Source organism: Mobula birostris, chromosome 20 (assembly GCF_030028105.1).
Source record: "Mobula birostris isolate sMobBir1 chromosome 20, sMobBir1.hap1, whole genome shotgun sequence".
Lineage (NCBI taxonomy): Eukaryota > Metazoa > Chordata > Chondrichthyes > Myliobatiformes > Myliobatidae > Mobula > Mobula birostris.
In genome coordinates, this window is record NC_092389.1 from 42709896 (window position 1) to 42722830 (window position 12935).

The 12935-nt window shown below is 43.1% G+C and overlaps 1 protein-coding gene across 7 annotated transcripts in view; it reads left to right on the forward strand.

The window, feature by feature from the left end:
• LOC140185152 (neural cell adhesion molecule 1-like) overlaps positions 1 to 12935 on the forward strand; it is a 722060-nt gene that overhangs the window by 374394 nt on the left and 334731 nt on the right. For all 7 annotated transcript variants that reach the window (XM_072238532.1, XM_072238533.1, XM_072238530.1 and 4 more), the window contains exon 2: positions 12173 to 12247. In XM_072238532.1, the coding sequence (XP_072094633.1) occupies positions 12173 to 12247 (75 nt within the window). The remainder of the gene's footprint in view (positions 1 to 12172; positions 12248 to 12935) is intronic.

The window sequence follows — 12935 nt, forward strand, 5'->3', positions numbered from 1 at the left end:
ATCAAGTTTATCATCAGTCACGTGTCATGAAATTTCTGTTTTTTGCGGTAGTAGAACAGTGCAATATATAAAATTACTACAGTGCTGTGCTGTGCAAAAGTCTTACACACACCCTAGGAATATATACAATAGGTGCCCAAGGCTTTTGCACAGTACTATAGCATGGCATAAGGGATAAGACAAAAGTCATAGGAGCAGAATTAGGCCATTGGCCCATCGAGTCTGCTCTGCCATTCAATCATGGCTGATCCTTTTTTCCCCTCCTCAACCCCACTCCCAGTCCTTTTCGTAACCTTTGGTGCCATGTCCAATCAAGAACCTATCAACCGCTGCCTTAAATCCACCCAATGACCTTGCCTGCACAGCTGCATGTGGTAACAAATTCCACAAATCCACCACCTTCTGGCTTAAGAAATTTCTCTGCATCTCCGTTTTAAATGGATACCCCTCTATTCCAAGGCTGTGCCCTCTTGTCCTGGACTCCGAAACATCCTTTCCACATTTATTCTGTCTAGGCCTTTCAACATTCGAAAAGTTTCAATGAGATTTCCCCATCATCCTTCTAAATTCCAGTGAGTACAGACCTAGAGCCATTAAACATTCCTCGTATGATAACCCTTTCATTCCCGGAATCTCCTCCTTGTGAACTTCCTCTGAACCCTCTCCAATGCCAGCACATCTGTTCTTAGATGAGGAGTCCAAACCTGTTCACAATATTCAAGGTGAGGCCTCACCAGTGCCTTATAAAGCCTCAGCATCATATCCCTGCTCTTGTATTCTAGACCTCTTGAAATGAATGCTAACATTGTATTTGCCTTCCTCACCACCAACTCAACCTGCAAGTTAACCTTTAGGATGTTCTGCACAAGAACTCCCAAGAACCATTGCATCTCAGATTTTTGGATTTTCTCCCTGTTTAAAAAATAGTCTACACATTTATTTCTTCTACCAAAGTGCATGACTATGCATTTTCCAACATTATATTTCATTTGCCACCTTCTTGCCCATTCTCCTAATATGTTTAAGCCTTTCTGCAGCCTACCTGTTTCCTCAACACTACCTGCCCCTCCAACAATCTTTGTATCATTTGCAAACTTGGCAACAGAGCCATCTATTGCATTATCTAAATCATTGATATACAGCATAAAAAGAAGCGGTCTCAACACTGACTCCTGCACAACACCACTAGTCACTGGTAGCCAACCAGAAAAGGATCCTTTTATTCCCACTCTCTGCCTCCTACCAATCAGCTAATGCTTTAACCATGCTAGTAATTTCCCTGTAATACCGTGGGCTCTTAACTTGGTAAGCATCCTCATGATTGGCACCTTCTCAAAGGCCTTCTGAAAGTCAAAATATACAACATCTACTGCACCCCGTTTATCTATATTACCTGTAATCTCAAAAAATTCCAACAGGTTCATTAGGCAGGATTTTCCCTTAAGGAAACTGTGCTGAATTTGTCTTATCTTGTCCTGTGTCACCAAGTATTCCATAACTTCTTCATTAACAATTGACTCCCAACATCTCCCCAACCACTGAGGTCAGGCTAGCTGTTCTATAATTTCCTTTCTGCTGCCTTCCTCCTTTCTTAAAGAGTGGAGTGACACTTGCAATTTTCCAGTCCTTTGGCACCATGCCAGAGTCCAATGAAAATGCCCATCACATTCAGCAGAACAACACAGAATACAAAACGTGACAAAGCAACATCAAAAAAACCAGCTCCATTTCAAACCAAGCACTCACACAGTCAGTCTTTTAACACTGCGATAGGCTACTTCAGCCTCGAGCATCCTGTCGACTTGGACTTACTGGCACTGGGCCTTTGACTTCCGCAGTGGACTCGCAGAGATTAGCAGCCACTGGGCTCCGGCCATTAGGTCTCAATGTCTGGACTGCCAATCAACCTATAGGCTTCGATCTTCCGTGTTGACCCCAGGACTCACCATTGATAATGAGTGAATAATCTGGATAAGGACCCAAAGTGCAGGCCTTGTACTCTGGACTTGCCAATGATGGGACTCTGAAACTGGGCCTCTATCCCTGGTCTTTTATATGGGATTTTCAACCACAATTAGACTGGTATTAAAGTGGAAGTCGTGTCGGAATCAGAGCACTTAGCTTGTGGGCTGTAATCCTTAAATTTAATCCATCTGACGTTGTGGACTGTCAGAGCCTGCTTTCTCAAAGCTTTTGGAATTAATATTGAAAAGGCAGCCATCCCATGGTTCACTCTCCTCTCTTATCACATCCTTTCATCTTCAGTCCTTTACCTCTTCCACCAATCACCTCCCAGCTTCCCACTGTATCTCCCTCCTCCACCCACCCACCTTCCCCTTCACCTGGCCTCACCTATCACCTGCCAGTTTGTATTTATTTCCCCTCCCCCCACCTTCTTATTCTGGCTTCTCCCCTCTTCCTTTCCAGTCCTGATGAAATGTCTCGGGCCAAACGTCAACTGTTTACTCTTCTCCATACATCCTGCCTGACCTGTTGAATTCCTTCAGCAGTTTGTGTGCGTTGATTTGGTAATTTTTCTGACTTATGAATCATGGGATAGTTTGGCATAAATTCACTCAAAAGTATTAATCCCTCCATTACCAATATACTTATTCCACTGGCTCTCTGCATCGAGAAATGTTTTACGTATGTTTGATTCTTGGTATGACATAAGGATTAGCTCCCCCTCTTCAGATTTACATAAAATTTATATAAAATGCTACCCACTTCTTCAGTCTGTCCTGCCTGGCTAATGCTGTTCCTATGCCATCACTGGATCAGATCCTTGGAGGGAAAAAAAAAATGAACTGCTGTAGGAACTCAGCAGGACAGGCAGCATCAATAGAAGGAAATAGACAGTCGATATTTTGGGTCGAGACCCCTCCTCTGAACACTCCAGGTTCCAGCATCTGTAGTCTCCTGTGTCTCCTTAATGTTCTCAGACTTTGCAACAAGTCTTTTTGACAGGCTCTGTCTCCCCCGTAGTGTACCTTATCTGCACTTAACCCATTTGACCTTGGAATATTCTCTTTTCTGAAAGGTTCTCTCCTTCAATCTATTCAGTTGTCTCCTCAAGAACTAGACCTTTTACAAAGCTTTTGCTTATTGACTTATTGTGCTGAGACTCGGTTCTCCTGAGAATCCTTGTGTGATTTTTCACATTGAGTATCAGATCAGGTTTAATATCACTGATGTATGTCAAAAAAATGTTGTGCAACACTACAGTGCAATACATTAAAGACTATAAATTACAATAAAAACAATATATATTAAAAATTAATTAGTGCGAAAAGAGAGCAAAAATAGTGAGCTATTATTCATAGGTTGGTTAATTGACCATTCAGAAAACATGGTGGAGGAAGGGAGCTGCTCCTAAAATGTGGAGTATGTGTCTCCAGGCTCCTGTACCTCCTCCATGATAGTAACAACGAGAAGTGAGCATGTCCTGGGTGATAGAGGTCCTTGATATTGGATACCCGGCTTTTTGAGGCATGGCCTTTTGAAGATATTCTCAGTGCTGCGGAGGCTCGTGCCTGTGATGGAGCTGGCTGAGTTTACAACATTCTGCAGCTTTTTGTGATCCTTTGCAGTGGTCCCTCCATACCAGACAGTGATGCTTTCTGCAGTACATCTGTAGAAATATGTTAGGAGAGTTGGTGCTCAGAAGTACAATGCAAATTGGACTGTGAGTGTTGATTTGAATTACACAACAAGATAAGGAGTTGCTAGACAAGATAATCAGTTGTTTGGATGTGATCTGATTCATGGATATAGAGAAAACCAAAGACTTGCAAGTAACTCCCATACCTGTAAAAGAAAAAAAAAATCCATGCAGTGTTGAGATATGATCAAAGCTTTTTTTAATCTCATTGAAAATTTTGTAGTTGATAACAATTAAAAAGGTAGTGAACATCATCTGTGAGTCATTGTGTGTTGTGTGCTTTTTGATATCAGGGATAACTGTGTTGTGCTTATCCCATGAATATTTAGTAAGCATGTGCACAGTTCCCCATTCTGCTGCCTTAAGAGGTCTCAAGCATTTTTGTGATAAAATCACTCATGGTTTCTATGCTGCTATTTCAAAGGGATTTTGGATTATATTATATTCATGAATGCATGTGGTGAATAAGCACTTCAGTAAATAAAAGATGCATTAGTTTGCTGAACATAGTTTACAAAATGAAATCTCACAGAATAAAAAGAACAAATCCAAACAGACTGAACTGTAGGCCAGTTTGTAATAAAATATCCATTGTGGAGCTGGAAAAAAATTCCAAGCTATAATCGGTTATTTTTTAAATCAGGAATTCTGATGTGATTGAGACAGTAGTGTTCTCCCTCGATATTTGCTGTGGAACAGCAGAGGCCACTTTATTAGTTACACCTGTACACCTGCTCGGAATGACTCAGGAACAGCTTATTCCCAATTGCCATCAGAATTCAGAATGGTAGACTCAAGAGATTCTGCAGATGCTGAAAATCCAGAGCAGCACACAGAAAATGCTGGAGGAACTCAGCAGGTCAGGCAATGTCTATGAAGAGGAATAGAGTTGATGATTTGGGGGCCATGACACTTTATCTGGATCAGGATTTTGGAATGTTCCATGAACACTACTTTGTTATTCCTTTTTATTCTGACTTTATTTGTTTTTTTAATTTATGGCATTTTTATGTCTTTGTGCTGTACTGCTGCTGCAGAAGAAGAGATGACATATTAAATCAGTTATTATAAACCTGATTCTGAGCTTGCTATTCATGCAGAGTTTAATAATGACTAACACAACCAAAATGCTGGAGGATCTTGCCATGAAATGTTGACTGTTTGTTCCTCTCCAAAGATGCTGCCTGACCTGCTGAGTTCCATCAGCATATTCAATGACTTAATTTAATATCAGAAAATGTAAACAGTATGCAACCTGAAATTCTTACTCTTCGCAGACATCCACAAAACAAGAAAAGACCCAGAGAATGAATGACAGAAAATGTTGGAACCCAAAGCCCCCATAGAGACTATGAGCTAGATCCCATCAAAAAAAAAATCACTGTTCATCCCAGCACTTTGGCATGCCACAGGCTTTCTCTCAGTAATGATAGAGAGAGGTGTATCACTGCTACCATAGTGAGAGGGAGACCAACAGCTTGTTGTTTCGATGTTACATTCTGCAGAATCATTCTATTTCGAGTTTCCTCCGACTCAAGAATCAGCAGCAAACTCTCTCACCATTGTGTGTGAGAGAGAGAGAGAGAGAAACAGAGAGCAATTGCTCATGTGCAGAGGCCTCCGACAGTCACACCCATTGTCCTGATATTCTGATCTCCTGCGACCTATCAGTCGGTGACACTGGCATGGAATCAGGTTGTCCGCAGGGTTGCACGCTGAGGCCGGACGTTTTTCAGGCTGCTCCAAGAGATATCAAAAATGCTAAGTTACTCAGCAAGCTCTGAGAGTGGGCACCCACCACTGTGAAGAATCACAGTTTAAGTGCAGTCATAGATCATGGACTCCCGACAGCCACCTTGAAAAGGAAAAAAAAGGCATTAAAGAGAAGAATTTAAACTGTTTTGCAGATGAACATGAAGAATAAGACCATTAAGGCACAGGAGCAGAATTAGGCCAATTGGTCAATTGCGTCTGCTCTGCCATGCACTCATGGCTGATCCTTTTTTCCCCTTCTTCAACCCCATTCCCCAGCTTTCTCCCCGTAACCATTGATGCTGTGTCCAGTGAGGAACCTATCGAGCTCTGGCTTAACTACACCCAAGATCCTGACCCCCACAGCTGCCTGTAGTAATAAATTCCACAAATTTACCACCGTCTGGCTGAAGAAATTTCTCTGCGTCTCTGTTTCAAATGGACACCTCTCTATCCTGAGGCTGTGCCCTCTTGTCCTTTGTATGTGTTCCTCTAGATTTCCAACATCTGCAGAAATCCTGCTCTTTGATCAGATTCCTTCCTCTCCAGCCCTTCACCTTTCCCATCCACCTGGCTTCACCTATCACCTTCTAGCTATCCTCCTTCATCTCCCCCCTTTTTATTCTGGCATCTTCGCCTTTCCTTTCCAGTCCTGAAGAAGGGTCTCGGCCTAACCCTTCACCTGTTTATTCCTCTCCATAGATGCTGCCTGACCTGAGTTCCTCCAGCACTTTATGTGTGTTGCTCTGGATTTCCGGCATCTGCAGAATCTCTTGTGTTTATAATGACTAATTACCTTGGGCGAGGTACCAGGTTGATTCTGCTTCAAAACGGTGCAAAGGTGCAAGTTAGAACAATAACTTGACGATGCCAGTTTTTAATATTTATTTGTGACCTGTTACATTTATTAAGACACGTGTTAATGAGCAGGCATAGCCAGTGTAGCTTCAGATGGGGAAGGTTTTGCAACTGTTAATAGAACACTTAATGAGAGATCCTGACAACTGCAGCATTATAACAACCTGAAATTATAATGATCTGTTTTTTATTTGTCTATGTTAGATTTGTGATCTAAAGAAATAGTTTGTTTCTAATTGCTATCTTAGCCACTCTGAGAAGAAGTTAATTACAGTACTTAGTAGCTGGAAACAGCAGTCCTCAGATAAATGAGATCAGAGAATGAGTCGTCCCCTGGCACAGGTTAAAATGGCGGTTACCACAGCAACCAACATTAGTAGAACCATTTTACCCCAGGGAGAATATATACATAGGCGGTATTGTTCTTCAGGAATGAAGGTCTGATCTGTTGCCATGATTGAAGAGCCACCGTGATGAAATGAACTATAAAATTTTATTACTAAAGAGAAGCGATTCTGTCAAAGGTATACACTCAGTTGTCTCTTTATTAGGTACACCTGCTCGTTAATGTAAATATCTAATCAACTAATCATGAGGTGGCAACTCAGTGTATGTCAGTATATGCTGACATGGTCAAGAAGTTCAGTTGTTGTTCAGACCAAACATCAGAATGGGGAAGAAATGTAATCTAAGTGACTTTGACTGTGGAATGATTGTTGATGCCAGACGAGGTGGTTTAAGTATATCAGAAAAAACTGTTGATTTCCTGGGATTTTCATGCACAACAATCTCCAGAGTTTACAGAGAATAGTGTGAAAAACAAAAAAAAACATCCAGTGAGTGACAGTTCTCTGTACGAGAGAGTTCCGTTAATGAGAGAGGTCAGAGGAGAATGGCTAGACTAGTTCAAGCTGACAGGAGGGCGACAGTAACTCAAATAACCACGTTACAATAGTAGTGTGCAGAAGAGCATCTCTGAACACACATGTCAAACTTTGACGTGGATTGGCTACAGCAGCAGAAGACCACACCGGGTTCCACTCCTGTATCTAATCTTCGAAGATATTTTCTCTCCGAGGGATGAGGTCTTTGGAACTTCTGTAGCACTGGCTTTTGATGGGATGGAGATGCTCGCCCCATGCCCAACCCTCGCCCTTTTGCAGCTGGGCCTGGGGCCGTCCATGTTGGAGTTACCAATTGAATGAATTATGAAATATTAACTTTCAGTTTGAAATATATCCAAGCTAGTTAACCTATTGCTCTCTGTATGCAATGATGAGGGAAGTGTGGATCAGCAATAACTTCTACAAGTGTAAAAATCGATTAAATATATCCAGCAGTTTAAAGTTTCCTCTTACTGAACAGCTTATATTTGACAATAACGTAGCAGTTTTTGTATTTGAGTGTAAACACACTATATACACTTTTGGTCCTTGTTAGACCATAAGACAAAGGAGCAGCAGTCGGCCATTCGGCCCATCGAGTCTGCTCCGCCATTTTATCATGAGCTGATCCATTCTCCCACTTAGTCCCACTCCCCCGCCTTCTCACCATAACCTTTGATGCCCTGGCTACTCAGATACCTATCAATCTCTGCTTTAAATACACCCAATGACTTGGCCTCCACTGCTGCCTGTGGCAACAAATTCCATAGATTCACCACTCTCTGACTAAAAAAATTTATTGGCATTTCTGTTCTGAATGGGCGCCCTTCAACCTTAAGTCATGCCCTCTCCTACTAGACTCCCCCATCATGGGAAACAACTTTGCCACATCCACTCTGTCCATGCCCTTCAACATTCGAAATGTTTCTATGAGGTCTCCCCCTTATTCTTCTAAACTCCAAGGAATACAGTCCAAGAGCGGACAAACCTTCCTCATATGTTAACCCTCTCATTCCCGGAATCATTCTAGTGAATCTTCTCTGTACCCTCTCCAACGTCAGCACATCCTTTCTTAAATAAGGAGACCAAAACTGCCCACAGTACTCCAAGTGAGGCCTTATAGAGCCTCAACATCACATCCCTTCTCCTATACTCTATTCCTCTAGAAATGAATGCCTATTCCTCTAGAAATGAATGCCAACATTGCATTCGCCTTCTTCACTACTGACTCAACCTGGAGGTTAACTTTAAGGGTATCCTGTAGGAGGACTCCCAAGTCCCGTTGCATCTCAGAACTTTGAATTCTTTCCCCATTTAAATAATAGTCTGCCCGTTTATTTTTTCTGCCAAAGTGCATAACCATACACTGTCCAACATTATACTTCATTTGCCACTTCTCTGCCCATTCTTCCAATCTATCCAAGTCTTTCTGCAAACTCTCCATTTCCTCAGCACTACCGGCCCCTCCACCTATCTTCGTATCATCAGCAAACTTAGTCACAAAGCCATCTATTCCATAATCCAAATCGTTGATGTACAATGTAAAAAGAAGCGGCCCCAACACTGATCCCTGTGGAACATTACTGGTAACCAGCAGCTAGCCAGAATAGGATCCCTTTATTCCCACTCTCTGTTTCCTGCCAATCATCCAACGCTCTATCCATGTATGTAACTTTCCCGTAATTCCATAGGCTCTTATGTGTGGCACCTTGTCAAAGGCCTTCTGAAAATCCAAATATACAATATCCACTGCATCTCCCTTGTCTAGCCTACTGGTAATTTCCTCAAAAAATTGTTATAGGTTTGTCAGGTAGGCTTTTCCTTTAAGGAATCCATGCTGAGTTCTGCCTATCTTGTCATATGCCTCCAGGTCCTCTGTAACCTCATCCTTGACAATCGACTCCAACAACTTCCCAACCACGGATGTCAAGCTAACAGGTCGAAAATTTCCTTTTTGCTTCCTTGCCCCCTTCTTAAATAGCGGAGTGACATTTGCAATCTTCCAGTCCTCCGGAACCATGCCAGGATCTATCGACTTTCGAAAGATCATCGCTAATGCCTCCGCAATCTCCACAGCTACTTCCTTCAGAACATGCGGGTGCATTCTATCTGGTCCAGGAGATTTATCTACCTTTAGACTATTCAGCTTCCTGAGTACTTTCTCTGTCGTAATTGTGACTGCGCACCCTCGAGTGTTCGGTATACTGCTGATGTCTTCCTCAGTGAAGACTGATGCAAAATACTCGTTCAGTTCCTCCTTATCTCCCATTACAATTTCTCCAGCATCATTTTCTATCGGTCCTATATCTACTCTCACCTGCCTTTTACTCTTTATATACTTGAAAATGCTTTTAGTTTCCTCTTTGATATTATTTGCTAGCTTCCTTTCATAGTTCATCTTTTCCCTCTTAATGACCTTCTTGGTTTCCTTTTGTAAGGTTTTAAAAACTTCCCAATCCTCTGTCTTCCCACTAATTTTTGCTTCCTTGTATGCCCTCTCCTTTGCTTTAACTTTGGCTTTGACTTCTCTTGTCAACCACGGTTGCATCCTTTTTCCACTCGAAAATTTCTTCTTTTTTGGAATATACCTGTCTTGCACCTTCCTCATTTCTCGCATAAACTCCAGCCACTGCTGCTCTGCTGTCTTTCCCGCCAGTGTCCCTTTCCAGTCAACTTTGGCCAGTTCCTCTCTCACGCCACTGTAATTTCCTTTACTCCACTGAAATACCGACACATCAGATTTCGGCTTCTCTTTTTCAAATTTCACAGTGAACTCAACCATGTTATGATCACTGCCTCCTAAGGGTTCCTTCACCTTAATCTCTCTGATCACCTCCGGTTCATTGCACAATACCCAATCCAGTACAGCTGATCCCCTAGTGGGCTCAACAACAAGCTGTTCTAAAAATCCATCTCGCAGACATTCTACAAATTCTCTCTCTTGAGATCCAGTGCCGACCTGATTTTCCCAATCCGCTCGCATGTTGAAATCCCCCAGAATTATCATAACACTGCCCTTCTGACAAGCCTTTTCTATTTCCTGTTGTAATTTGTAGTCCCCATTCCTGCAGCTGTTAGGAGGCCTGTATATAACTGCCATCAGGGTCCTTTTACCCCTGTGATTTCTTAGCTCAACCCATAAAGATTCTAGACCTTCCAATCTTATGTCACCTCTTTCTAATGATTTAATATCATTTCTTACAAATAAAGCCACGCCTCCCCCTCTGCCTACATTCCTATTCTTCCGATACACCGTGTATCCTTGGACGTTCAGCTCCCAGAGACATGCATCCTTTAGCCACGTCTCAGTGATGCCCACAATATCATACCTGCCAATCTGTAGCTGTACGACAAGATCATCCACCTTATTCCTTGTGCTGCGTGCATTTAAGTACAACACCTTAAGACCAGTATTCGATACTTTTCGCTTTGATTTCACTGCAACTTTATTGCACTGCAACTCATCCCAATGGCTACAAATTTGCCCCATCACCTGCCGGTCTTTCCTGACATCTTTACTGCTCACTATCTTAGATTTATTTCTGTTTTCCCCTTCCTCCGCTCTATCATTCCGGTTCCCATCCCCCTGCCAAATTAGTTTAAACCCACCCTAACTGTTCTATTAAACTTTCCCGCCAGGATATTGGTCCCCTTCGGGTTCAGGTGTAACCTGTCCTTTTTGAACAGGTCATACTTCCCCCAGAAGAGATCCCAATTATCCAAGAATCTGAAGCCCTGCCCCCTGCACCAGTCTCTCAGCCACGCATTCATCTGCCTGATCCGACTATTCTTGCCCTCGCTAGCACGTGGCACAGGTAGCAATCCCGAGATTACTACCCTGGAGGTCCTGCTTCTCAGCTTCCTTCCTAACTCCTGGAAATCTCTCTTCAGGACCTCCTCCTTTGTCCTATCTATGTCATTGGTACCAACATGTACCAAGAGAACTGGCTGCTCACCCTCCCCCTTGAGAATATTCAGGACCTGATCCGAGACATCCTGTACCCTGGTACCTGGGAGGCAACACGCCATGCGGTTATCTCTATCAGGCTCACAGAATCTCCTGTCCGTTCCCCTGACTATGGAATCCCCTATGACTACCGCATTTCTCTTCTCCCTCCTCCTCTCCTGCACAACAGCGCCAGGCTCAGTGCCAGAGACCCGGTCACCGTGGTCATCCCCCTCAACAGCATCCAGAACAAGATATTTGTTGCTGAGGGGGACAGCCACAATGTGTGCTCTCCACTATCTGGGCATTTCCCTTCCCTCTCTTGACAATGACCCAGTTTTCTGACCCCTGTAGCCTAGGGATGAATACCTCCCTGTAGCTCCTGTCTATCACCTCTTCACTTTCCCTGATAAGCAGTAGGTCATCAAGCTGCAGCTCCAGGTCCCTAACACGGTCTCTGAGGAGCTGCATCTCGGTGCACCTGGCGCAGATGTGGCCATCAGGGAGGCTGGAGGTCTCCCAGGATTCCCACATCTGACACCCTGAACAAAGCACCAACCCTGCAGGCATCATATCTAATTCTACAGGAATGAAACAGGAAAAATAAGTCTACTCACCCACTTACCTCGCCAAACAGACAAACTTTTTAAACCGTTAGCTCGTACCGTTAGCTGTGAGAGCCCTGCTGTTCCTGTCTGTCTGGGCTGATTCGCGAAAGTGTGGGGGGGGGGGAGAAAAAAAAGTTGGCGCTTTGCTCTGGTCTCTTCCCGTTTACCGCCAAAGCCCGTTGAAACCACAGCCCTACACTTGTTAGCCTTATCCTGCTGGTTATTATTTTATACTGTCCATTCAGCTCTGAAACCTATCTTGAGGTGAAAGGTTAGACAGAGATGTAATATAGGATTTTTACTCCTCACGTATGTGAAGGATGTAAGTAATAAGTCAAATCAAATCAAATCATTTGTGGATGTGTGTATGTGCCACACTAGCACTTTGTATATTCTTCATGTGTCATACTGCAATCTTGGTAACTGACTCGTCGTGTCATCTCTGTATTTTCTCTCTTTTCAGCTGCCCTGCAAGTTGACATTATGCCTCCTCAAGGAGAAGTCAGTGTGGGAGAGTCAAAGTTTTTCCTCTGTACTGGTAAGTTATCCAAGTCCTACCTAGAATCACTCTAAGGTGAGCTAATGAACATACAGTTTACTGCACCTCAGTCATAACAATTAGCTTTATGGTCACATGTACATCAAAAAATACAGTGTGGCATGTGGCCAAGTGGTTAAGGCATTGGACTAGTGATCTAAAGGTCACGAGTTTGACCCTCAGTCGAGGCAGTGTGTTGTGTCCTTGAGCAAGGCACTTAACCACACATTGCTCTAGTGTTTATAGCCCAGCGGCGGCGGTTGGTGCAGTATGGACAAGACAGTGAAATGCATCATTTTGTGTCAACAACCAACACAGTCGGAATTATGTGCTGGGGCCAGCCCACAAGTCTAGTGCCAATGTAGCATGCCCACATATTACTAATCCTAACCCGTACAGTCCAAAGAGCTCTACTGCTTAATTACACCCATTTGACCAATTAACCGACTAACCCATATGCCTTTGGAGTGTGGAAGCATCAGGAGGAAACCCACACAGTCACAGGGAGAACAGACAGACAGTGGCAAGAATGGTACTGCAAATGTGAGCCGCTATGCCACGATGTTATAATTTAAGATTATAACCATGTAGAATACTTGACAACTTTCTCAAAAAATCATTACAACTGTAAGTCAAAAATCCCAAGTGACCTTCTCAGGAATACGGAGGTGACAGATAAGAAATCTGG